This window comes from Bufo gargarizans, chromosome 4 (assembly GCF_014858855.1).
Source record: "Bufo gargarizans isolate SCDJY-AF-19 chromosome 4, ASM1485885v1, whole genome shotgun sequence".
In the NCBI taxonomy this organism is placed as follows: Eukaryota; Metazoa; Chordata; class Amphibia; order Anura; family Bufonidae; genus Bufo; species Bufo gargarizans.
This window is the reverse complement of record NC_058083.1, coordinates 529,309,291-529,337,087: the sequence shown is the minus strand read 5'-3', so window position 1 is coordinate 529,337,087 and position 27,797 is coordinate 529,309,291. Positions and strand designations below refer to the sequence as shown.

Sequence of the window (27,797 nt, the reverse complement as noted above, 5' to 3'; positions counted from 1 at the left end):
TGTGCCTGCCCTCCTCAAGAGGTAGCGACCTGGTGTTACCCTCGGGAAAGTCTATTCCCACCATCAGGGGTACTGTGAAGAACGAGGGGTTCACTTAGACAACGCCCTGAAGAGGAGGTAAGACACGTGGCACTTGGGTTTACACCCACTGGTTTGTGACACAACCCCTTTAATCCAATTACTTCATATTAAATCCCAGTGACCGAGATACAATCAAAGAAATTAGGAGTCATTATACAGAAACATTACCCAGACCCAGAAGATGGATGAGAGGAAGTGGGGGGTGTCAGAGCTGCCTGAGATCCTGACCCTGATAAAATAACTGGTTCTACGAAGCTTCTGAAGATCACAGGAGCCTCCTGCCTTTCTGTAAGTGTGATTTATCCCTCTTTATCAGCTTTCTGAGCTCCTTAGGAAATAACATAGTGGGAAGTGAGGTCACTGCGTACAGTACCTGTAGAACGGAGAATCCCCCTGCTTGTGAGTGAAATGCATCTAGCTGTGCAGCTGAAACAAGATAATATGGCTGAAATAAATGTAAGGTAAGCCCAAATATAACATTTCCTTCTCAGACTGTACAAAGAAGCACTGCCATTATCCAAACCTTTTTCGAAAACTCAGGTTCACTTTAAACACAGTCCTGAGACCAAATGTGAGTCATTACATTGGAAAACTTTCAAATTCTCAAAGGCTGCAGAAAGCATGTCAGATCAAGTGTCTGTGACCTTCCTATCAGTCATCCCATTAATGAAGACATTTACAGTAAAAATAAGATGAGCTCTGTCTGCTGTATGTGGTAGACTGCGATGTGTGTCCTGTGTAACACTGTACTCACTGTATAGCAGGAGGCCGGCTGACTGATTTATTATGGTCACCAGTCTGGTATGTATAAGACGCCTCAATAGCTAAGTCACCTCCGTTGTACAATATTGGTAGAGTTTTGTCATTCCTAATTTGTGAGACACTTTAGTTCATGTAAGATGTCATTTTGCTCTCAATCCTCCTTGTTTCCCTCAGATTTCTTAGGTGCAGGACTCTTCTTTTTAGAGACAATGGTCCTTTCCATCAAGGACTCACCAAGGATGGAGAAGGACAGAGACCACATCGCTGCAAGGATATTAGACCTCACCGTAAAGATCATCTCCTTGATAACTGGAGAGGTGAGAGTCTCACATGACATCACTCTTATCTCTAGTAATAAACCAGGGAAATGTCTGGAAAGGTGAAGGATTCTTAGAATCTTTGTAGTGATCGGCGTCTCCCCATACACAGGATTACACAGTAGTGAAGAAGTCGTCTGGTGAGTGTGTGACACCCCGTGTGTCAGGAGGATGGAGCAGGACCCAGAGCCCCATCACCGAGCCTCCACCTCATTCCCTGATACATGAGCAGAAGATCCTAGAACTTACCACCAGGATCACTGAGCTGCTGAGCGGAGAGGTGAGCGCTGCTGGGAATGCTGGGACATTATACAATAACGCCAAGAGAGGGGTCTGGTAATGACTGTGTCCTTGTGTTGTCAGGTTCCTGTAAGGTATCAGAATGTCGCTGTCTATTTCTCCATGGAGGAGTGGGAGTATTTAGAAGAACACAAGGATCTGTACAAGGACAGAAACCACATGGCTGCGAGGATATTAGACCTCACCCTGGAGATCATATCTTTGATAACTGGAGAGGTGAGAGTCTCACATGACATCACCCTTATCTCTAGTAATAAAACAGGGAAATGTCTGGAAAGATGAAGGATTCTTAGAATCTCTGTAGTGATCGGCGTCTCCCCATACACAGGATTACACAGTAGTGAAGAAGTCGTCTGGTGAGTGTGTGACACCCCGTGTGTCAGGAGAACGGAGCAGGACCCAGAGCCCCATCACCGAGCCTCCACCTCATTCCCTGATACATGAGCAGAAGATCCTAGAACTTACCACCAGAATCACTGAGCTGCTGAGCGGAGAGGTGAGCGCTGCTGGGAATGCTGGGACATTATACAATAACACCAAGGGAGGGGTCTGGTAATGACGGTGTCCTTGTGTTGTCAGGTTCCTATAAGGTGTCAGGATGTCGCTATCTATTTCTCCATGGAGGAGTGGGAGTATTTAGAAGAACACAAGGATCTGTACAAGGACGTCATGATGGAGAATCACCAGTCCCTCACACCACCAGGTAAGAGGAGACCTTCCATGACTGTAGAGGAGAGAACAGTTTTGAATCAGAGTGCGGATGTAGATGTGCTGTGCCACAGATTTGGCTGGGGCTACTGCTAAAGGAACAGCCTAGATTACCCCCTTACCTCCCCACATTCCTTACCCTTTAATCCATATGGACATCACTGCAGGGGAACCACCAGGCAACTACCTTTGGAAGCAGTCTCTGTTCAGTGGCTGCTGACCCACTGGGATCAAGAGATACCAATGAAAAGCCCCAAAGGATCAGTCAGAACTGTAGCCACAAGACAAGCAAAGACAGGGAGCGTTTGTGCAATGCAGTAAACAGTGCAAAGATCAGAGTAGGCAGCACAGGGTCAGTACTGGAAACATTGCTGCCTTATCTGACCTCTGCCTAAGTTAAATCCAGTTAACAGGCAGAGGTGAGGCCGCTTTCAGATAAGCAAGTGTCACGCTCTGGACTTGCAGCGAAGCACCCGTCCTGACCTCCCAGCACCTGCCTGGGTCCCATTATACTGATTTATGACACCATGTAACGCTTACACTTCTGGAACGTATTGGATAACACTGACATCATAATGTTTGTGTTATCCAATCCATTACAGTCCTCTAAGGGTTACATAGCATCATAAATTAATATAATGCTATTCGACCCTGGCAGTGCTGGAAGTTCAGGACGGGTGCTGCGATGTGAGTCCGCAGCGTCACACTCACTCGTCTGAAAGCAGTCTAATTGTGCAACTGAACTCAAGAGTGGAGCTTCATGGTAGGAAACTAGCAAATAGAATCTCTTACTCGGGCACCATTCCACAGGGGAGGGTGCCTTAAATATCCCAGGGAGGCTAGCCATAGAGTGGACAGATTAGTGCCACACATGCTGGCCCTTTAATAACCGGAGGAAGCACATGCCCTACAGGCGGACAAAGCCACTGCAGGCCAAGAACTGGCCACAGATCAGCACACTGTGGACAAAACAATGAAATGTCAACAGGTATGGACCACCGGAGCAGAGAATTGGGTAAGCGCTCCAACGACCTCCAGGGAACAAGGAGATGTCAGCAGCCACGGACCGGCCGGCATCACAGATTCACTCATCATATATGATATACACTCACCTAAAGAATTATTAGGAACACCTGTTCTATTTCTCATTAATGCGATTATCTAGTCAACCAATCACATGGCAGTTGCTTCAATGCATGTAGGGTTGTGGTCCTGGTCAAGACAATCTCCTGAACTCCAAACTGAATGTCAGAATGGGAAAGAAAGGTGGGCTACAACAGCAGAAGACCCCACCGGGTACCACTCATCTCCACTACAAATAGGAAAAAGAGGCTACAATTTGCACGAGCTCACCAAAATTGGACTGTTGAAGACTGGAAAAATGTTGCCTGGTCTGATGAGTCTCGATTTCTGTTGAGACATTCAAATGGTAGAGTCCGAATTTGGCGTAAACAGAATGAGAACATGTATCCATCATGCCTTGTTACCACTGTGCAGGCTGGTGGTGGTGGTGTAATGGTGTGGGGGATGTTTTCTGGGCACACTTTAGGCCCCTTAGTGCCAATTGGCCATCGTTTAAATGCCACGGGCGACCTGAGCATTGTTTCTGACCATGTCCTATCCCTTCATGACCACCATGTACCCATCCTCTGATGGCTACTTCCAGCAGGATAATGCACCATGTCACAAAGCTCGAATCATTTCAAATTGGTTTCTTGAACATGACAATGAGTTCACTGTACTAAAATGGCCCCCACAGTCACCAGATCTCAACCCAATAGAGCATCTTTGGGATGTGGTGGAACGGGAGCTTCGTGCCCTGGATGTGCATCCCTCAAATCCTATCAATATGGGCCAACATTTCTAAAGAATGCTATCAGCACCTTGTTGAATCAATGCCACGTAGAATTAAGGCAGTTCTGAAGGCAAAAGGGGGTTCAACACCGTATTAGTATGGTGTTCCTAATAATTCTTTAGGTGAGTGTGTATATAGACAATGTATTCAGTCACGGTGTGTTTTTTCTACAGATGGATCCAGTCAGAGAAATCCACCAGAGAGATGTCCCAGTCCTCAGTATTCCCAGGACTGTCCAGAGGAAATGCAGAATGTCCCACTGGATCATCAGGTAGGTGAAGCTGAGATTTCTACAAATCCTCTATAGACTGATGTAATAGGAGCTTTCTACTGACCTCCCCCAGCAGCAGTGGAGTATACTGTACGCTCCATCTACTGACCTCCCCCAGCAGCAGTGGAGTATACTGTACTCTCCGTCTACTGACCTCCCCCAGCAGCAGTGGAGTATACTGTACTCTCCAGTCTACTGACCTCCCCCAGCAGCAGTGGAGTATACTGTACTCTCCATCTACTGACCTCCCCCAGCAGCAGTGGAGTATACTGTACTCTCCAGTCTACTGACCTCCCCCAGCATCAGTGGAGTATACTGTACTCTCCATCTACTGACCTCCCCCAGCAGCAGTGGAGTATACTGTACTCTCCTTCTACTGACCTCCCCCAGCAGCAGTGGAGTATACTGTACTCTCCATCTACTGACCTCCCCCAGCAGCAGTGGAGTATACTGTACTCTCCATCTACTGACCTCCCCCAGCAGCAGTGGAGTATACTGTACTCTCCATCTACTGACCTCCCCCAGCAGCAGTGGAGTATACTGTACTCTCCATCTACTGACCTCCCCCAGCAGCAGTGGAGTATACTGTACTCTCCATCTACTGACCTCCCCCAGCAGCAGTGGAGTATACTGTACTCTCCATCTACTGACCTCCCCCAGCAGCAGTGGAGTATACTGTACTCTCCATCTACTGACCTCCCCCAGCAGCAGTGGAGTATACTGTACTCTCCATCTACTGACCTCCCCCAGCAGCAGTGGAGTATACTGTACTCTCCATCTACTGACCTCCCCCAGCAGCAGTGGAGTATACTGTACTCTCCATCTACTGACCTCCCCCAGCAGCAGTGGAGTATACTGTACTCTCCATCTACTGACCTCCCCCAGCAGCAGTGGAGTATACTGTACTCTCCATCTACTGACCTCCCCAGCAGCAGTGGAGTATACTGTACTCTCCATCTACTGACCTCCCCCAGCAGCAGTGGAGTATACTGTACTCCTACTGACCCCCTCCCAGCAGCAGTGGAGTATACTGTACTCTCCATCTACTGACCTCCCCCAGCAGCAGTGGAGTATACTGTACTCTCCATCTACTGACCTCCCCCAGCAGCAGTGGAGTATACTGTACTCTCCATCTACTGACCTCCCCCAGCAGCAGTGGAGTATACTGTACTCTCCGTCTACTGACCTCCCCCAGCAGCAGTGGAGTATACTGTACTCTCCATCTACTGACCTCCCCCAGCAGCAGTGGAGTATACTGTACTCTCCATCTACTGACCTCCCCCAGCAGCAGTGGAGTATACTGTACTCTCCATCTACTGACCTCCCCCAGCAGCAGTGGAGTATACTGTACTCTCCATCTACTGACCTCCCCCAGCAGCAGTGGAGTATACTGTACTCTCCATCTACTGACCTCCCCCAGCAGCAGTGGAGTATACTGTACTCTCCATCTACTGACCTCCCCCAGCAGCAGTGGAGTATACTGTACTCTCCATCTACTGACCTCCCCCAGCAGCAGTGGAGTATACTGTACTCTCCGTCTACTGACCTCCCCCCAGCAGCAGTGGAGTATACTGTACTCTCCGTCTACTGACCCCCCCAGCAGCAGTGGAGTATACTGTACTCTCCATCTACTGACCTCCCCCAGCAGCAGTGGAGTATACTGTACTCTCCATCTACTGACCTCCCCCAGCAGCAGTGGAGTATACTGTACGCTCCGTCTACTGACCTCCCCCAGCAGCAGTGGAGTATACTGTACTCTCCATCTACTGACCTCCCCCAGCAGCAGTGGAGTATACTGTACTCTCCATCTACTGACCTCCCCAGCAGCAGTGGAGTATACTGTACTCTCCGTCTACTGACCTCCCCCAGCAGCAGTGGAGTATACTGTACTCTCCGTCTACTGACCTCCTCCAGCAGCAGTGGAGTATACGTACGCTCCATCTACTGACCTCCCCCAGCAGCAGTGGAGTATACTGTACTCTCCGTCTACTGACCCTCCCCCAGCAGCAGTGGAGTATACTGTACGCTCCGTCTACTGACCTCCCCCAGCAGCAGTGGAGTATACTGTACTCTCCGTCTACTGACCTCCCCCAGCAGCAGTGGAGTATACTGTACTCTCCATCTACTGACCTCCCCCAGCAGCAGTGGAGTATACTGTACTCTCCGTCTACTGACCTCCCTCCAGCAGCAGTGGAGTATACTGTACGCTCCGTCTACTGACCTCCCCCAGCAGCAGTGGAGTATACTGTACTCTCCCGTCTACTGACCTCCCCCCAGCAGCAGTGGAGTATACTGTACGCTCCATCTACTGACCTCCCCCCAGCAGCAGTGGAGTATACTGTACTCTCCGTCTACTGACCTCCTCCAGCAGCAGTGGAGTATACTGTACTCTCCGTCTACTGACCTCCCCCAGCAGCAGTGGAGTATACTGTACTCTCCATCTACTGACCTCCCCCAGCAGCAGTGGAGTATACTGTACTCTCCATCTACTGACCTCCCCCAGCAGCAGTGGAGTATACTGTACGCTCCATCTACTGACCTCCCCAGCAGCAGTGGAGTATACTGTACGCTCCATCTACTGACCTCCCCCAGCAGCAGTGGAGTATACTGTACTCTCCATCTACTGACCTCCCCCAGCAGCAGTGGAGTATACTGTACTCTCCATCTACTGACCTCCCCCAGCAGCAGTGGAGTATACTGTACTCTCCATCTACTGACCTCCCCCAGCAGCAGTGGAGTATACTGTACTCTCCGTCTACTGACCTCCCCCAGCAGCAGTGGAGTATACTGTACTCTCCATCTACTGACCTCCCCCAGCAGCAGTGGAGTATACTGTACTCTCCATCTACTGACCTCCCCCAGCAGCAGTGGAGTATACTGTACGCTCCATCTACTGACCTCCCCCAGCAGCAGTGGAGTATACTGTACGCTCCATCTACTGACCTCCCCCAGCAGCAGTGGAGTATACTGTACGCTCCGTCTACTGACCTCCCCCAGCAGCAGTGGAGTATACTGTACTCTCCATCTACTGACCTCCCCCAGCAGCAGTGGAGTATACTGTACTCTCCGTCTACTGACCTCCCCCAGCAGCAGTGGAGTATACTGTACGCTCCGTCTACTGACCTCCCCCAGCAGCAGTGGAGTATACTGTACTCTCCGTCTACTGACCTCCCCCAGCAGCAGTGGAGTATACTGTACTCTCCAGTCTACTGACCTCCCCCAGCAGCAGTGGAGTATACTGTACTCTCCGTCTACTGACCTCCCCCAGCAGCAGTGGAGTATACTGTACTCTCCGTCTACTGACCTCCCCCAGCAGCAGTGGAGTATACTGTACTCTCCGTCTACTGACCTCCCCCAGCAGCAGTGGAGTATACTGTACTCTCCGTCTACTGACCTCCCCAGCAGCAGTGGAGTATACTGTACTCTCCGTCTACTGACCTCCCCCAGCAGCAGTGGAGTATACTGTACTCTCCATCTACTGACCTCCCCCAGCAGCAGTGGAGTATACTGTACTCTCCATCTACTGACCTCCCCCAGCAGCAGTGGAGTATACTGTACTCTCCATCTACTGACCTCCCCCAGCAGCAGTGGAGTATACTGTACTCTCCGTCTACTGACCTCCCCCAGCAGCAGTGGAGTATACTGTACTCTCCGTCTACTGACCTCCCCCAGCAGCAGTGGAGTATACTGTACTCTCCATCTACTGACCTCCCCCAGCAGCAGTGGAGTATACTGTACTCTCCGTCTACTGACCTCCCCAGCAGCAGTGGAGTATACTGTACTCTCCGTCTACTGACCTCCCCCAGCAGCAGTGGAGTATACTGTACTCTCCATCTACTGACCTCCCCCAGCAGCAGTGGAGTATACTGTACTCTCCCTCTACTGACCTCCCCCAGCAGCAGTGGAGTATACTGTACGCTCCATCTACTGACCTCCCCCAGCAGCAGTGGAGTATACTGTACTCTCCAGTCTACTGACCTCCCCCAGCAGCAGTGGAGTATACTGTACTCTCCGTCTACTGACCTCCCCCAGCAGCAGTGGAGTATACTGTACTCTCCATCTACTGACCTCCCCCAGCAGCAGTGGAGTATACTGTACTCTCCATCTACTGACCTCCCCCAGCAGCAGTGGAGTATACTGTACTCTCCATCTACTGACCTCCCCCAGCAGCAGTGGAGTATACTGTACTCTCCGTCTACTGACCTCCCCCAGCAGCAGTGGAGTATACTGTACTCTCCAGTCTACTGACCTCCCCCAGCAGCAGTGGAGTATACTGTACGACTCCGTCTACTGACCTCCCCCAGCAGCAGTGGAGTATACTGTACTCTCCGTCTACTGACCTCCCCCAGCAGCAGTGGAGTATACTGTACTCTCCGTCTACTGACCTCCCCCAGCAGCAGTGGAGTATACTGTACTCTCCAGTCTACTGACCTCCCCCAGCAGCAGTGGGAGTATACTGTACTCTCCATCTACTGACCTCCCCCAGCAGCAGTGGAGTATACTGTACTCTCCGTCTACTGACCTCCCCAGCAGCAGTGGAGTATACTGTACTCTCCGTCTACTGACCTCCCCCAGCAGCAGTGGAGTATACTGTACGCTCCGTCTACTGACCTCCCCCAGCAGCAGTGGAGTATACTGTACTCTCCGTCTACTGACCTCCCCCAGCAGCAGTGGAGTATACTGTACTCTCCGATCTACTGACCTCCCCAGCAGCAGTGGAGTATACTGTACTCTCCGTCTACTGACCTCCCCCAGCAGCAGTGGAGTATACTGTACTCTCCGTCTACTGACCTCCCCCAGCAGCAGTGGAGTATACTGTACTCTCCGTCTACTGACCTCCCCCAGCAGCAGTGGAGTATACTGTACGCTCCGTCTACTGACCTCCCCCAGCAGCAGTGGAGTATACTGTACTCTCCGTCTACTGACCTCCCCCAGCAGCAGTGGAGTATACTGTACTCTCCGTCTACTGACCTCCCCCAGCAGCAGTGGAGTATACTGTACTCTCCGTCTACTGACCTCCCCCAGCAGCAGTGGAGTATACTGTACGCTCCGTCTACTGACCTCCCCCAGCAGCAGTGGAGTATACTGTACGCTCCGTCTACTGACCTCCCCCAGCAGCAGTGGAGTATACTGTACTCTCCGTCTACTGACCTCCCCCAGCAGCAGTGGAGTATACTGTACTCTCCGTCTACTGACCCTCCCCCAGCAGCAGTGGAGTATACTGTACGCTCCGTCTACTGACCTCCCCCAGCAGCAGTGGAGTATACTGTACTCTCCGTCTACTGACCTCCCCCAGCAGCAGTGGAGTATACTGTACGCTCCGTCTACTGACCTCCCCCAGCAGCAGTGGAGTATACTGTACGCTCCGTCTACTGACCTCCCCCAGCAGCAGTGGAGTATACTGTACTCTCCGTCTACTGACCTCCCCCAGCAGCAGTGGAGTATACTGTACTCTCCAGTCTACTGACCTCCCCCAGCAGCAGTGGAGTATACTGTACTCTCCGTCTACTGACCTCCCCCAGCAGCAGTGGAGTATACTGTACTCTCCGTCTACTGACCTCCCCCAGCAGCAGTGGAGTATACTGTACTCTCCATCTACTGACCTCCCCCAGCAGCAGTGGAGTATACTGTACGCTCCGTCTACTGACCTCCCCCAGCAGCAGTGGAGTATACTGTACTCTCCCTCTACTGACCTCCCCCAGCAGCAGTGGAGTATACTGTACTCTCCGTCTACTGACCTCCCCCAGCAGCAGTGGAGTATACTGTACGCTCCATCTACTGACCTCCCCCAGCAGCAGTGGAGTATACTGTACTCTCCATCTACTGACCTCCCCCAGCAGCAGTGGAGTATACTGTACTCTCCGATCTACTGACCTCCCCCAGCAGCAGTGGAGTATACTGTACTCTCCATCTACTGACCTCCCCCAGCAGCAGTGGAGTATACTGTACTCTCCATCTACTGACCTCCCCCAGCAGCAGTGGAGTATACTGTACTCTCCATCTACTGACCTCCCCCAGCAGCAGTGGAGTATACTGTACTCTCCATCTACTGACCTCCCCCAGCAGCAGTGGAGTATACTGTACTCTCCATCTACTGACCTCCCCCAGCAGCAGTGGAGTATACTGTACGCTCCATCTACTGACCTCCCCCAGCAGCAGTGGAGTATACTGTACTCTCCGTCTACTGACCTCCCCCAGCAGCAGTGGAGTATACTGTACTCTCCATCTACTGACCTCCCCCAGCAGCAGTGGAGTATACTGTACACTCCATCTACTGACCTCCCCCAGCAGCAGTGGAGTATACTGTACTCTCCGTCTACTGACCTCCCCCAGCAGCAGTGGAGTATACTGTACTCTCCATCTACTGACCTCCCCCAGCAGCAGTGGAGTATACTGTACACTCCATCTACTGACCTCCCCCAGCAGCGGTGGAGTATACTGTACGCTCCATCTACTGACCTCCCCCAGCAGCAGTGGAGTATACTGTACGCTCCATCTACTGACCTCCCCCAGCAGCAGTGGAGTATACTGTACGCTCCGTCTACTGACCTCCCCCAGCAGCAGTGGAGTATACTGTACTCTGTATTTCATGTTATTGTTGTTTGCAAATGGTTTCTGGTGTCATAAAAGATTTTATTAATTGTAATTAAATGGAACTTGTCAGCAACAAAATGACCCCTAAACTGCCCCCTTTAACCCTTACCTTACATCCGCCATACATGTACTCTAAAGATGGTGCCTGTTCCGGAACAAGCGCCTTAGCCTCCGGGTGCTTTTAGTTCCATACAGCAGACGTACGGGGCTATTGTCTGTGATCAGTGATAATGCCGTTTACAGACATTAATCCCCTCAGATGCTGTGTTCAAATGTGACTGTGGCGTCTGAGAGGTAAAAACCCCCAGAAGCACACGCTTTCTGGGCAGGAACACTTTTCCCTGGCTGAAATCAGGGAAGGCGTCCCATAGTAGTAATAGGCCAGAACCTGTAGAAGGCTTTTAGGACTATCACATGTATATTCCAATGCAGATGGCAGCATGTATTGAAAAAAAAGTAAAAAAAAGTTTTTTTTTTAAATTACAAAAATTCTATTTGCCCCATTTACCCCAAATTAAAATAAAAGTAAATAATCAAAAATATAGACATCATTGCATCCGATAACACCTCTACTATTTAAAGCTAAAAATATTGATCCCTTACGGCAAATGGTGTAATGGAAAAAAACCATACCACAAAATGGTATCAATAAAAACTACAACTAAAATATTAGCTCTTACACAGCTCCGTAGACATAACTGAAAATGTTATGGGGGTCAGAATATGGAGATGAAAAGAAAGTTACTTTTTAACTTAATAAAAAAAAAAAAAAAAAAAAACTGTATACAGTGTTATTCGGCCTATAAGACGCACCTGCCCATGAGACGCACCTAGGTTGTAGAGGAGGAAAACAAGAGTAATAATATTTTTTATCCGACCTCAGCTCAGACCCCCAATGTTTATAAGACCCCCCCCAATCAGGCATCAGATCAGACACCATGTTACTAACACACCCATTCAGACCTCAAATCAGACCCCCATGCCCATAAGACGCACCTAGGTTTTTGAGGAGGAAAATAAGAAAAAAAATATTTTGAACCAAAAGGTGTGCTTTTGGTGGGTTTTGAACTAATGGTGGTCTGTGGATGACACTGTTATGGGGGCATCTGTAGATGGCACTGTTATGGGGGCATCTGTGGATGGCACTGTTATGGGGTCATCTGTGGATGGCACTGTTATGGGGGATCATTGTGGGGGCATCTGTGGATTGCACTGTTATGGGGGCATCTGTGGATTGCACTGTTATGGGGGCATCTGTAGATGACACATATATAGCATCTTATCTTATGTGTCATCCACAGATTCCCCCCCCCCCCCATAACAGTGTCCCTGTGTAGTGAATGGGGGCCGCCATCTGTTTCTGTAATGGCAGCTGGGCCTGGTGCCTGCTTCATTCATAAAGTGGGCGGAGCAGGCGCGTGACGTAGTGAGCTATGCTACGAGCGCCCACCCGGCCTCCTGACTGCCAAGAAGTTAGTAGTAAGTAGTACAGCACTAGATTTAAAGAGGACCTTTCACCAGAATTAAACTTCTAAAGTAACTATACAGGCATGTAGAGCGGTGCCCAGGGACCCCCCTGCACTTACTGTTATACCTGGGCGCCGCTCCGTTCTCCAGTAATTGCCTCCGGTATCTTTATAGTTAGGCTCCACCCAGGGGAACCTGCCGTCGGCTCATTCTCCCATGCTGCAGCACTGGCCAATCACAGCGCTCAGCTCTCTCTCAGGCTATGAGCTGAGCGCTGTGATTGGCCAGCGCTACAGCATGGGAGAATGAGCCGACGGCAGGTTCCCCTGGGTGGAGCCTAACTATAAAGATACCGGAGGCAATTAGGGGAGAACGGAGCGGCGCCCAGGTATAACAGTAAGTGCAGGGGGATCCCTGGGCGCCGCTCTACATGCCTGTATAGTTACTTTAGAAGTTTAATTCTGGTGAAAGGTCCTCTTTAACCACCTCCCGACCGCCTAACGCACCGATGCGTCCGGGAGGTGGTTGATTTACTCCTTCTGGACGCATCGGCGCGTCATCTCGCGATGCCCGAGATTTCCTGCGAACGCGCGCACGCAGGCACGCGCGCTCACAGGAACGGAAGGTAAGCGAGTGGATCTCCAGCCTGCCAGCGGCGATCGCTCGCTGGCAGGCTGGAGATGTGATTTTTTTTAACCCCTAACAGGTATATTAGACGCTGTTTTAATAACAGTGTCTAATATACCTGCTACCTGGTCCTCTGGTGGTCCCCATGTTTGGATCGACCATCAGAGGACACAGGTAGCTCAGTAAAGTCGCACCAAACACCACACTACACTACACCCCCCCCCCCCCGGTCACTTATTAACCCCTTATGAACCCCTGATCACCCCATATAAACTCCCTGATCACCCCCCCTGTCATTGATCACCCCCCTGTCATTGATCACCCCCCTGTCAGGCTCCGTTCAGACGTCCGTATGATTTTTACGGATCCACGGATACATGGATCGGATCCGCAAAACGCATACGGACGTCTGAAAGGAGCCTTACAGGGGGGTGATCAATGACAGGCGGGTGATCACCCATATAGATTCCCTAATCACCCCCTGTCATTGATCACCCCCCTGTCATTGATCACCCCCCTGTAAGGCTCCATTCAGACGTCCGTATGATTTTTTACGGATACATGGATCGGATCCGCAAAACACATGCGGACGTCTGAATGGAGCCTTACAGGGGGGTGATCAATGACAGGGGGTGATCAGGGAGTGTATATGGGTGATCACCCCCCTGTCATTGATCACCCCCCTGTCATTGATCACCCCCTGTAAGGCTCCATTCAGACATTTTTTTGGCCCAAGTTAGCGGAAATATATATATTTTTTTGTTAGTTTTTTCTTACTAAGTCTCATATTCAACTAACTTGTGTCAAAAAATAAAATCTCACATGAACTCACCATACCCCTCACGGAATCCAAATGCGTAAACATTTTTAGACATTTATATTCCAGACTTCTTCTCACGCTTTAGGGCCCCTAAAAAGCCAGGGCAGTATAAATACCCCACATGTGACCCCATTTCGGAAAGAAGACACCCCAAGGTATTCGCTGAGGGGCATATTGAGTCCATGAAAGATTGAAATTTTTGTCCTAAGTTAGCGGAAAGGGAGACTTTGTGAGAAAAAATCTAAAAAAAAAATCAATTTCCGCTAACTTATGCAAAAAATAATAATTCTATGAACTCGCCAGGCCCCTCATTGAATACCTTGGGGTGTCTTCTTTCCAAAGTGGGGTCACATGTGGGGTATTTATACTGCCCTGGCTTTTTAGGGGCCCGAAAGTGTGAGAAGAAGTCTGGGATCCAAATGTCTAAAAATGTCCTCCTAAAAGGAATTTGGGCCCCTTTGCGCATCTAGGCTGCAAAAAAGTGTCACACATGTGGTATCGCCGTACTCAGGAGAAGTTGGGGAATGTGTTTTGGGGTGTCATTTTACATATACCCATGCTGGGTGAGAGAAATATCTTGGTCAAATGCCAACTTTGTATAAAAAAATTGGAAAAGTTGTCTTCTCCTGAGTACGGCGATACCAGATGTGTGACACTTTTTTGCTGCCAAGGTGGGCAAAGGGGCACATATTCCAAAGATGCACCTTTCGGATTTCGCAGGCCATTTTTTACACATTTTGATTGCAAAGTACTTCTCACACATTAGGGCCCCTAAATTGCCAGGGCAGTATAACTACCCCACAAGTGACCCCATTTTGGAAAGAAGACACCCCAAGGTATTCCGTGAGGGTCATGGCGAGTTCCTAGAATTTTTTATTTTTTGTCGCAAGTTAGTGGAATATGAGACTTTGTAAGAAAAAAAAAAAATTAAAATAAAATCATCATTTTCCGCTAACTTGTGACAAAAAATAAAAAGTTCTATGAACTCACTATGCCCATCAGCGAATACCTTAGGGTGTCTACTTTCCGAAATGGGGTCATTTGTGGGGTGTTTTTACTGTTTGGGCATTGTAGAACCTCAGGAAACATGACAGGTGCTCAGAAAGTCAGAGCTGCTTCAAAAAGCGGAAATTCACATTTTTGTACCATAGTTTGTAAACGCTATAACTTTTACCCAAACCATTTTTTCTTTGCCCAAACATTTTTTTTTTATCAAAGACATGTAGAACAATAAATTTAGCAAAAAATGTATATATGGATGTCGTTTTTTTTTGCAAAATTTTACAGCTGAAAGTGAAAAATGTCATTTTTTTGCAAAAAAATCGTTAAATTTCGATTAATAACAAAAAAATAAAAATGTCAGCAGCAATGAAATACCACCAAATGAAAGCTCTATTAGTGAGAAGAAAAGGAGGTAAAATTCATTTGGGTGGTAAGTTGCATGACCGAGCGATAAACGGTGAAAGTAGTGTAGTGCCGAAGTGTAAAAAGTGGCCTGGTCATGAAGGGGGTTTCAGCTAGCGGGGCTGAAGTGGTTAAGATGATTGGAATACTTTAACAATACCCACAAGTTGGATATGATTACCGTATACTACAGTGAGCGGGGCCCGGTGTAGTAGAATACAGTGACTGCACCGGGCCCCGCTGCCATTACAGAAACAGACGCCGGCCCCCAGCCCCTCCTCCCTCTCAGCCTATTCACCGGACGGTCGTAGCATTCGCCCCATAAGACGCACTGGTATTTTTCTCCCACTTTTGCGAAAAATACGGTACTTCTCTACTGTAAGAATAAAGGCCCATGCATGCAGTGCGTCACGTTACCGCAAAACGAACACGTTAAGTGACCATGAAGAAGCTTTTCACATGCTTCACTATATGGCACGCAACGCACAGTTAAGGAGCGGCAATACTTATACTTTCCATTGAGTTGTGTTCCGCTGTTACAGGGAACGCAACGCCCATGGTTAACCTCGCCTCTCACTGATAACTGATTCAGTAAGTATGTTTTTTGCAGGACTAGAGACACTTGTATAAGTGAAGGGAATGGATGGTCAATAGCTCAAGACTGAAGCTGTAAACCATCTGAAAAACTGCTGTCATTCAGCTGAGGCTATAAAAACTTAAACTCAGATTGTAGCTTAAACTTTAAACATGACTATAGGATTCTACTGGGGAAATCAGGTTTTACAATAAATGCCCCTTCCCCTGCCCCGTCCTGGATCCCCCCACTGCCCTGTCTTCAGCAGAAGATCAGCACACAAAGGAGAAGGCAGCGGCTTCCTGGCCAGAAGTTCTGTGGTAATCAAATGTATGTTGCCTTTCTTTCCTTCAAGGAATGTATCAAATACATTCGCATATTAAATACAGAGGAGTCGGAGTCGGGGAGTCGGAGTCGGAGCATTTATCTACCGACTCCACAGCCCTGCCTCCTGTACTAATTAGCGCTTCCATAATTATTTTTCTAGCTTCCCACTACATCATATGCAATATTAAATAGTGCCACTAGAAAGTACAACTTCTTACACAAAAAACAAGCCCTCATGTGGCTCTGTGAACAAAACATAAAGAAGTTATGGCTCCAGGAAGGCAGGGAGTGAAAAATGGAAAATCTCTGTGTCAGAAAGGGGTTAAGCCGTTCAGCGCATTTTACCAGTGTGTTCATAGCAGGGCACGTTTATATGTACCTTTGTTACTTGCCAAATAGTTTCAGTTTAACTACTGATTGTAATTTGCATTTTAGCTTATTCGAATGCCTCAGTATAAAAGTTTAATATAATGCATTGTATAGCATCATTATACCGTGCAGTTTAATATAATGCATTATACTACTGCATCAATATACCAGTTATTTAACGTGTTGTACTGCATCAATCTACACGTTTATTCATCGTGTTTTACCGCATTGATATGTACAGTATATTGTCAATACCAGTGTGTGGTGTTTTTGTAGAGGGGGAGGGATGTTTAATTGCAGCTTTGTCAGTTAATTACCAAAATATATGTGAGTATATATAAGGGGATACTTTTTTCTACTGGCACAAATAAGGTGACATTTTTTTTTTCTACTAGCAGAACTATAAGGAGGCAATTAGTACTACTGCAGAGTAGAGTCTGATACCAAGTAAAAGTATTGCAATACTCTATACCATTCGATGCAACACAAAGCACAAAAAATACACAATGTGAGGTTAATGTGTATATTTTGTGTGTGCAAAATATCGATTGCCCATTATGTGAGGAACATGATTGGCACATGGAAGTTTAAGTTCATAAACCATATGCCTCACATTAGTAGTAACCTCATCAACTTACTGTTCACATACTGGGCAACATGGTGGGGTACATGTGAGGTACATGAAGGGGTTAATTACTATTAATGTGAAGCACACAGGGGTTCATTTACTAACAGATATACGCCACTTTTGACCCGTCTCATGTGTCATTTTCTACGCCTGTTTTAGGTGTAGAAAATGGCCTAAGTCTATATCAGCAAGGGAGGTGACTCTGTGACTGGGCCACTGTGTTAGCTCCTCATGCTGTTGCCACCTTACCACTCTATGACGGGGCCTCTATTATCCCTGTTTGGCCTTATTGACAATAACATTTATTTTACCCTTCTTCTGATCTGTCAACCGATCCCGTCTTTGGAGCAGCTGTCAGGCTTGTATCACATGGTCCCTATTTTGCATCAGGATTGGTTCATGATTTAATATCACAAGACCATAAATAAGGACAAGGTAGCAGTTATCTAAAGACCGATCAAAGGCAATTTAAAATAGGTGAACCAGTTAGACAAGAGGGAGGCTCTGCAAGAAAAAAAAGTAAACGTGTAAAGTACTTTTACCAGTCCGTTCAGTACAGGCCAGCATTACAGGAGATGTTGCACGAAGCCCAGCAGGGTAACAGGGGAAGGTGGGGGAGAGGGCAGTTTTGCAGATCCGAGGAGACCAAAGGATTTCTAGACTGAAGGGAGCAATACTGATGGATTACTGACCAAATGCTGACTGTGTGAAGGAGGATGCTCCACAGACAGGATCTGTTTTTTGGTGGTTGCTCTTATGACATATCATAAGAAGGGCAAAATAACCAGGGACGTCAACACAAACTTACTGCCGACACCCGGGAAGGGGGGGGGGGGGCGCTAACATTGACCTGTAAGGCTGAGTTCACACTTGAGTTATTTGGTCAGTTTTGGCCCCGTAACTGACCAAATAAGTGAAGTGATTCTAAGAGTGACGCCTGTCATCTGCATGTCATCCTGACTCACAGTACTGTTTCACTACCACAGCAGGACTCCCTATGCGTCTTTCTGCAATGCACAGTGTTCTACACCACTATACAGGCTCTCTGCTGCCGGGAAATAGCAGTTTTATAACACTTTTTATCACGAAAAAATTTGAATCAAATCGTTTTTGGAAATTCGCCACCCGTCCGTTTAGAATTTTTGAAAAATTAGCTTATCTCTATTTATCAACATTAAGGACCAAGGTGAGTTTATCTCTCTCCTGCCCTCCTATGCGTCCCCCTCCCTCTCTCCCTGGCTCTCCCCATCGGGCCACGCAGTTACTTTATTGGTGGCTGTGGCTGACCAAGTCACAGTGAGGAGGGAGGGACGCTCTCGCTTCTTCTCCACTGTGCAGCTGCTTATGAGAACATGGTGTGCACTGAGCTTTGCGCGCACCATGTTCACTGATAGTGACTGATTCTAAGCTGCACAATAGCAAAAAAATACCAATCCCGGAATGAATTCAGGTACCAAACTATCGAAAAAGTATAGAGACTTCAGTACCTGGTGCAACCCTACTGGGTACACTATAAGAGGGCATTTTTTTCTACTGGCACATATTATGGGGGCTTTATTACAATTGGGGCACTATAGCCAGACATTATTATTTCTTTACGGTGGACTTTAAAACTACTGAAGGGCACTATGGATAGTATAACTATGGTTAGTACTACTGGGGGCATTTTGGTGTGCTTTATTACTTCTGGCAGACCACAGGGAACATGATTACTAGTATAGACAGTATGGGGGCATTATTACTTCTGGATCATGGTGGACATTTACCTTTTGTGGCGTTATTACTATAAAGGGCAATGTGGGAGAGAATTAATATTATTGGTGGGACTTTTGGGAGCACATTCTAATCAATAAAAAAAAAAAAATGTTTTACATGATTGGGCAACCCCAAAACTAATACATACCTCCAGACAGATCCTAAAAAAATACAGACCCTAAAGTTAGTACACATCCCCTACTTATACAGACCCAAAATTGGCATCAAAGTTTATACAGACCGTATATCAGATCCCTGAATTAATGCAGACCCTGTCACACCTATATCTCCCACCTCACTTCTTGGTCCCTTAAATGCAGACCTCAGACCAGACAAAAAAAAATCCTCAAATCTCCTCCCCCGGTATGCGGTATGTAATACTTAGCACTGTACTTCCCACTCCCGGGGCCTTCTGTACTAATGAGCACTTCCACTACCCGTGCCTCGTTATCTACGATTCAGAATGTGGGTGGCTGTAGTAGTGCAAACAGTATTAGCAGCACCAGCCGCCCGGCTAGTACTAGTAGTAGCAGCAGACCACAGTTCTCCCTTGCTTTTAGTAGGCGCCAGAATATTATAGAAGACAAAGAGGATGAGATTGTAGATTGGATGGCTCACTCCTCCTCTCAGTCACAGCAGGATGATGTCAATTTTCACTTCTGAGTCTGACAATGTGCCATTGAGCCAAGAGTCACAGCATTCCTCCTGCTCTCCTCCTTGTGGCTCCAGAGAAGCTTTTCATTTGCAGCATCTTTGTCTCTTAATTGCGCTCTTCTAATGAGGGACCTTCTTGTTTCCGAAGAAGAGGCAACACAACCCCATGTGCTGTGGAAGATAATCCAAATAGTCTTCCTGTTAATGACTTGTGTGAGAAGTGTCAGAGTTAGGACTGACATAAGGAGGAGGTTCAGGCAGATGCGGAGGACCTAGTGCATAGCTGTTTTGGTGATGGCAGTAGTAGTGACGGTAACAGCAATAGTATCTGTGGCGACAGTGTGACTTGGGTCAAATGGGCAAACCCAGAACCGGGAATCGGTGGGGGGTGGGGTGGGGGCAAGGATCCCACTATGACATATCACTTACTAATAAAAGTGACGGGAAGGGTTAGGACTATGATGATGATGATGATTTTGTGTTGGACAGGACATGGGAGCGGGATCTGTGTGCTGAGGAGGAGGCGGCATCAGAGGAGAAGGGTGATGGCATGGCTGCAATAAAGAGTGAAGGCAATGTATGGCAAGAGCCAGATCTACTTCTATTTTGTAGAGCTCGGGAACGGGTGATGACACTGAAAACAAGTTTGGCTGCCGCTAGCTCTGTGCGAGCAACTCATGTATGACTGTTTTTCTCCACAAGGCCAACACACAAAACTGATCTACAGGATTAAAATATTTGATTGACATTCAAACACAAGCATTGGCAACAGAGCTCTATTGCAGCAATGAGACGGCATCACCAAATCCAGAGAGAAAATAGAATTGGCCAGCATTCGATAAAGTCTGTCCTCTTTCTCCCAATCTTTGTGACAGCCAGGCCACATCCCTAAGCAGTACAGTGACTTTATCATCATCTGCTTCTTCTTCTCCTGCTCATACTCCTCCTCCTTGTCTTCTGTTCCCTCATGAGACATCGATAACAGAATGTACGGCCATGGAAAATCTATTCGTAACCAGCAATTAGCTTGTGTTCAGACTAAACTCCCATGTGGCCAAGTTGCTGGCAGTGCAGTTGCTGCTGTACCACTTAGTTGTAGTAATTGCTGTGCAGTTCCATTCCTTCACCAAAATTTAAGTCACCACTCTCTCGCTAGCTTCTGCTAGAACATGTAGCAGAAGCTGCTGCCCCATCCTGATGCAGTAAACGGACATGCACTGTCTGAACAGCTAGGTTCAGTTGTACCTGGACTATGCCCTTTCTCTGGCACACACCCTGTTCCCTGACCCTATGGACTTCTGGGAATGCAGATTGGAACAGTGGCTGGAAATGGCCAAGTTTGCTATCACAGTACTATGTTTTCCAGCTTCTTGTGTCATCTCAGGGAGGGTTTTCCTCATGGCGGGTGGCATTTTCCCGCCCAAGCAGGCAAAATTGTCCTACGCGTTTGCAAAACATTAGCTTTGTCAAAATAATTCAGGCACATGGATCCTTAAGGATTTTCACTAATTTCCAGCAGATGGCAGAGAATAGATCTGCCATTCCTGGCTTTTTATGATCAGCCCAGCGATGTGACTGCCTGCCTGTTCATGGTGTTCCATACTGTACTGCATCTGCTGCTCCGCCTGGTGCCATTACTACTACCCCTAAATGGCTGCACATTGCCTGCTTTTTTTGTGAGGTTTCTCATTGCACTGCTGCTCCCAAACATTGGCGAATTTTTGGGCAGGCATCTGCCTCCAATACGGGACAACTATTGTAATGTTTTTAATTTTAAAAAGCATAACACATGCGACGGCACAGTGTCTTTTTAAAAATGCTGCTTCTTAACACTGTCAATAATGTGTCCAAATGTGTGAAAGGGTTAAAAAGACACTGTGCTGTCGCATGTGTTATGCTTTTTAAAATTAAAAACATTCCAAAAGTTGTCCCGTTATGGAGGCAGATGCCGGCCCAAATACCCAGAGCTATATATATCAGTGTCAGTCTGACATTATTTAACATTAAATGGCTTAAAAAGGAGGAGAGAAGAAATGAAAAAGAAACACAAGAGAAATAATATTTGTCCTAGGAGATCTTAGAGTGTGATATACCAGTTTTTAAGCCAATCGGAGCACTTGTAATTGAGGTAGAATCGAATACTTGGAGTGAGTTGTTCGAATTGGACCCAAAACAAATTTCAAGAAATTCGCTTATCTCTAAGTCTACTTTCACTTCTGCTCTTTCCCTTTCCACTATTGAGATCCGGTTTGTCCCCATTAATTGTAAATGGGGACAAAACTGAACTGATCGAAATGGAGAGCACCAGAATGTATTCCGTTCCATTTGGTTGCATCCTCATCGCGGACAGAATAACTCTGCAAGCAGCGTTTTTCTGTCCGCCATGTGGTGCGGAGCAAGACGGATCCGTCATGGCTCACAATATAAGTCAATGGGGACGGATCCATTTTCTTGGGCACAATAGAAAACTGATCCGTCCCCCATTGACTTTCAATGGAGTTCTTGATGGATCTGTCATGGCTATTTTAAAGATAATACAACCGGATCCAGATGCAGACGGTTGTATTATCATGCCGGAACTGTTTTTGCTGATCCTTGACGGATCCAGCAAAACCGCTGGTGTAAAAGTAGCCTAATTCATATCTTCTAGAAGTGTTTCATTTTTGCCTGGACATAAGAAAAACTAGCAGCGGGGTATATTTTTCTCATGTCTTTCATCTTGCAGGAAAGTTCTGGTGAAACGACGAGTGGACTTGAAAAACCCATCGCGGTGTCTGTGAATGGTAAATCAGAAATCTTTCATGAATCTTTTTGATTGTAAATGTCTTTATTAATGGGACAATTGATAGGAAGTTCAGAGAAACCTCCTCTTCATCATCATTAATGATACAATTAATATTAAGAATTAATTTAATGCTATAATATCCCTTGATCTTCATTGGCATCGGTAAAATGTGACACAATATGAATAGATTCAATCACAAACACAAAAATTATTGGAGGGTAAATGCCGATTCAGAATAAAGGTCACATGATACGATAGGCCAAAGAACCTGTAGTATGTGGACCCATGGGGTACATCTCGAGTCAGAGTGCTCCGGTTGTCCATATGCCCTCTCAGACAGGTTCCCACCTTGCAGGGGAGATCAGTACAGATTAGGGCCTGGTCCTAAGGATGAAGGGTAAATAGCTGTTGAAATACTAACTGGAAAAGTGAAGGCATCTAATGATGATAAGAGAAATAAGGGGAGGAGCACACCTGCAAATTAGCTGGTAAAAACTGATAAAACCAAACCTGCTGAGATGAAAGTACTTGTGATTTTCAAAAAACTGGTTTCCATATCACAAGACCATCAATGATAAGGACAAGGTAGCAGCTATCTAAAGACCGATCAAAGGCAATTTAAAATTGGTGAACCTTTTAGACAAGAGGGAGGCTCTGCAAAAAAAAAAGTAAATGTGTAAAGTACTTTTACCAAACTAGTCTCCGGTCAGTACAGACCAGCATCACGGGAGATGTTGTAGGAAGCCCAGCAGGGGAAGGTGGGGGAGAGGGCAGTTTTGCAGATCCGAGGAAACCAAAGGATTTCTATACTGATAAGGTCCAGCCAGGAAGGAAGTTGCCAAGGAGGGCCAGGCAGCCAAGATCACAGGAGGTAGATCTTGATCCTGAAGGACTGAGAATAGATGAGCCTCACCTATTTCTGACAAAAAGGGCAAAGGGAATCGCCAGTGATCGGAGATCCCTCAATCCTGAAACAAGTCAACCAGTGGTTTTAGAATGATACGTTGCGCCAATATGTGGTAGGGAAAAGTTTATATCAGTGTGTTTATGCAGGGGATTCTACAGGTTTACTGAAGATGGTAGTGATCACATTTCCTGGCTTGCAATTGTCTCAGTAAAGCTGTGAAAATAATATAATTTTGTTTCATTTTCCAGTGGAAGACGGGATGAGCGACTCCTATGGACATCTCCATTTATCTTCCCATCATGAAGCAGAAGATAACAATACCACAGAAGATGATTCAATAACTCCTAATGTACCCTCAGTCCTTCACAGCAGAGATCTATCCACTGATACTGCTGGTCACAAGAAACCTTCATCCAAGCAATTACTGATTGGTAAAACAAGAACTAAACAAAAATGTGGGAACATTTTTTCTAGTGAGAAACGTTTTAAAAAGAAATCTAATCTTTTTTTGCATGAGAGCAATTGCAGAGTTAATGGGTCATTTTCATGCTTGACATGTGGAAAATCTTTTAGCATGAAATCCATTCTAGTTAGACATCAGAGAACTCACATAGGGGAGAATCCGTATTCATGTCCTGAATGTGGAAAAAGCTTTAACGATCAATCAAATTTTATTCGGCATCAAAGAACTCATACAGGGGAGAAGCCATATTCATGTCCTGAATGTGGAAAGTGCTTTAGTCAGAAATCCATTTTAGTTACACATCAGAGAACTCACACCGGGGAAAATCCATATTCATGTCCTGAATGTGGGAAAGGCTTTAACAATCAATCAAATTTTATTCGGCATCAGAGAACTCATACAGGGGAGAAGCCATTTTCATGTCTTGAATGTGAAAAGTGCTTTAGTCAGAAATCCATTCTTGTTACACATCAGAGAACTCACACAGGGGAGAATCCATATTCATGTCCTGAATGTGGGAAACGCTTTAACAATCAATCAAATTTTATTCGGCATCAGAGAACTCATACAGGGGAGAAGTCATTTTTAGGTCTTCAATGTGGAAAATCTTTTAGCATGAAATCCATTCTAGTTAGACATCAGAGAACTCGCTCAGAGGAGAAGCCATATTCATGCCCAGAATGTGGGAAATCTTTTAGTCTGAAAACGTGTCTTGTTAGACATCAGAGAACTCACATAAGGGAGAATCCGTATTCATGTCCTGTATGTGGGAAAGGCTTTAACAATCAGTCAAGTTTTACTAGGCATCAGAGAACTCATACAGGGGAGAAGCCATTTTCATGTCTTGAATGTGGAAAGTGCTTTAGTCAGAAATCCATTCTAGTTACACATCAGAGAACTCACACAGGGGAGAATCCATATTCATGTCCTAAATGTGGGAAAGGCTTTAAAAATCAATCAAATTTTTTTCGTCATCAGAGAGCTCACACAGGGGAGAAGCCATGTATGTGTCTTGAATGTGGTAAGTATTTTGATGCGAAATCAATGCTTATAAAACATGTAATAAGTCACACAGGAGAGAAGCCATTTTCATCTTCAGAATGTGTGAAACCTTTTAGCAAGAAATCACATGTTGAGGAACATGAAAAACTCCACTTAGAGGAGAAGCCATTTTTATGTTCACAATGTGGGAAATGCTTTAAGACTCAAACAAGTTTTTTTCGGCATCAGAGAACTCACACAGGGGAGAAGCCATTTTCATGTCTTGAATGTGGAAAGTGCTTTAGTCTGAAAACATGTCTTGTTAGACATAAGAGAACTCATACAGGGGAGAAGCTATTTTCATGTCTTGAATGTGGAAAGTGCTTTAGTCGGAAATCAAATCTTGTTGCACATCAGAGAACTCACACAGGGGAGAAGTCATTTTCATGTCTTGAATGTGAAAAGTGTTTTAGTCGGAAATCAAATCTTGTTGCCCATCAGAGAAGTCACACAGGGGAGAAGCCATTTTCATGTTCAGAATGTGGGAAATGTTTTGGTCAGAAATCAAATCTTGTTAAACATCAGAGAAGTCACACAGGGGAGAAGCCATTTATGTGTTCTGAATGTGGGAAGTGTTTTGGTGTGAAATCATTGCTTATACAACATCTAAGAAGTCACACAAGAGGGAATCCATTTTAATGCTCAGAATGTGAGAAACATCTTGTGAAACATCTAAGAACCTACTTAGGAGAAAAGCCATTTTCATGTCTTAAATGCAGTAAATCTTTTGGTATAAAGCAAATCTTGTCAGACATCAGAGAACTCACACAAGTGAGAAGCAATTTTCATGTTCAGAATGTGGGAAATGTTTCACCTGTCAAGCAACTGTTGGTCGACATCACAGAAGCCATATTTATGTGGAAAATGTGAGAAGTCTTGCTAAATATGAGAGAATCCACTTAGAAGAGAAGCCATTGTAATGTTAAGATTATAAGACGTGAGAGATATGGAGCTTCATTGTGAGACCTGCTGCCTAATCATGTCTTTTGTATAACTTAAAATGGTTGTCCAGTTTCCCATATTAATAACCTATCCTCAGGATAATCAGTCGACCAGTATGCACCGACATTGAGAACGTGTAGAAGAGATCTGGGACCACATTTCAGTCGAGACATGCTTGAATTTTATCAATAGCGTGCCCAGTACTGACAGACTGCAGAAGGAGAGACATTGCATTTGGTCAAACCCTTTTCCACCATCAATCAGACAGCATACGGTAAACGGTAAAAAGGAACTCTGTGGGCAGTATTGAACCTATGAGGTCTGGACTAAAGGAAATGCAGCTGGTTGGGATGCTGTATATGGTCCTGAAGTGAACTGAGCCAAGCTCGGACTGGCCCACAGGGGTACAGGTGAATCCACCGGTGGGTCCCTGAACAAGGTGGACCCCTAATCTCCCACCCCTTGCATAAGTGGCATATAACATTGTAGACTTGCTGCACTACATAAATATACAGTTAGGTGCATATATATTTGGACAGAGATTACATTTTTCTAATTTTTGTTCTGTACATAACCACAATGGATTTTAAACAAAACAATTCAGATGCAGTTGAAGTTCAGACTTTCAGCTTTAATTCAGTGGGTTAGATTGCAAAAAAAAGCATCTTTTAAACTCAATACCTTCATTTCAGGGGTTCAAAAGTAATTGAACAAATTAAATAATTGTCAATAAAATGTTAATTTCTAATACTTGGTTCAAAACTCTTTGACAATGACTGCCTGAAGTCTTGAACTCATGGACATCACCAGACGCTGTGTTTCTTCCACTTTAATACTCGGCCCGGCCTTTACTGCAGCGGTTTTCAGTTGCTGTTTGTTTGTGGCCTTTCTGTCTGAAGTTTAGTCTTTAACAAGTGAACTGCTCTTTTGGGTTCAGATCCGGTGACTGACTCAGCCATTCAAGAATATTCCACTTCTTTGCTTTAATAAACTCCTGGGTTGCTTTGGCTTTATGTTTTCGGTCATTGTTCATCTGTATTATGAAAACGCAGACCAATCAGTTTGGCTGCATTTGAGCGCAGAGTGTGTCTCTGAAAACCCCAGAATTCATCCGGCTGCTTCTGTCCTGTGTCACATCATCAATAAACAGGAGGGACCCAGTGCCACTGGCAGCCATGCATGCCCAAGCCGTGTTTTACAGATGATGTGGTATGCTTTGGATCCTGAGCTGTACCGTGCCTTTGCCATACTTTTTTCTTTCCATCATTCTGGTAGAGGTTGATCTTGGTTTCATCTGTCCAAAGAATGTTCTTCCAGAAGTGTGCTGGTTTTTTAAGATTTTATTTTTTAGCAAAGTCCAATCTAGCCTTCTTATTCTTGAGGCTTATGAGTGGCTTGCACCGTGCAGTGGACCCTCTGTATTTACTTTAATGCAGTCTTCTCTTTATGGTAGATTTGGATATTGATATGCCTATATCCTGGAGAGTGTTGTTCACTTGTTTGGCTGTTGTGAATGGGTTTCTCTTCACCATGGTAATTATTCTGCGATCATCCACCACTGTTGTCTTCCATGGGCGTCCAGGTCTTTTTGCATTGTTGAGGTCAACGGTGGTTTCTTTCTTTCTAAGGATGTACCAAACTGTACAGTCGTGGCCAAAAGTTTTGAGAATGACACAAATATTGGAAATTGGAAAAGTTGCTGCTTAAGTTTTTATAATAGCAATATGCATATACTCCAGAAAGTTATGAAGAGTGATCAGATGAATTGCATAGTCCTTCTTTGCCATGAAAATGTACTTAATCCCCAAAAAACCTTCCCACTGCATTTCATTGCTGTCGTTAAAGGACCTGCTGAGATCATTACAGTAATCGTCTTGTTAACTCAGGTGAGAATGTTGACGAGCACAAGGCTGGAGATCATTATGTCAGGCTGATTGGGTTAAAATGGCAGACTTGACCTGGTAAAAGGAGGGTGATGCTTGAAATCATGGTTCTTCCATTGTTAACCATGGTGACCTGCAAAGAAACGCGTGCAGCCATCATTGCGTCGCATAAAAATGGCTTCACAGGCAAAGATATTGTGGCTACTAAGATTGCACCTCAATCAACAATTTATAGGATCATCAAGAACTTCAAGGAAAGAGGT

The 27,797-nt window shown here is 46.0% G+C and overlaps 2 protein-coding genes across 2 annotated transcripts in view; both read left to right on the top strand.

Moving 5' to 3' along the window:
- The window catches only part of LOC122934737 (oocyte zinc finger protein XlCOF22-like), a 676,648-nt gene that overhangs the window by 592,358 nt on the left and 56,493 nt on the right, over window positions 1-27,797 (top strand). The gene's annotated exons all lie outside the window — the stretch shown is intronic.
- On the top strand, window positions 1,421-26,524 carry LOC122934745 (oocyte zinc finger protein XlCOF6-like). The gene is made up of 5 exons (XM_044290423.1): window positions 1,421-1,440; window positions 2,040-2,163; window positions 4,197-4,294; window positions 22,239-22,296; window positions 23,454-26,524. The coding sequence occupies exons 2-5, from the start codon at window positions 2,079-2,081 to the stop codon at window positions 25,346-25,348; spliced, it is 2,136 nt and encodes a 711-aa protein (XP_044146358.1). The 5' UTR covers window positions 1,421-1,440; window positions 2,040-2,078; the 3' UTR covers window positions 25,349-26,524.

Bases quoted from the DNA above. Each gene is read 5' to 3' on its own strand.
- LOC122934745 (XM_044290423.1), top strand. From the start codon at position 2,079: ATGGAGGAGTGGGAGTATTTAGAAGAACACAAGGATCTGTACAAGGAC. The intron at 2,164-4,196 runs GTAAGAGGAGAC...TTTTTTCTACAG, and splicing joins CCAGTCCCTCACACCACCAG to ATGGATCCAGTCAGAGAAAT. The intron at 22,297-23,453 runs GTAAATCAGAAA...TTCATTTTCCAG, and splicing joins CATCGCGGTGTCTGTGAATG to TGGAAGACGGGATGAGCGAC.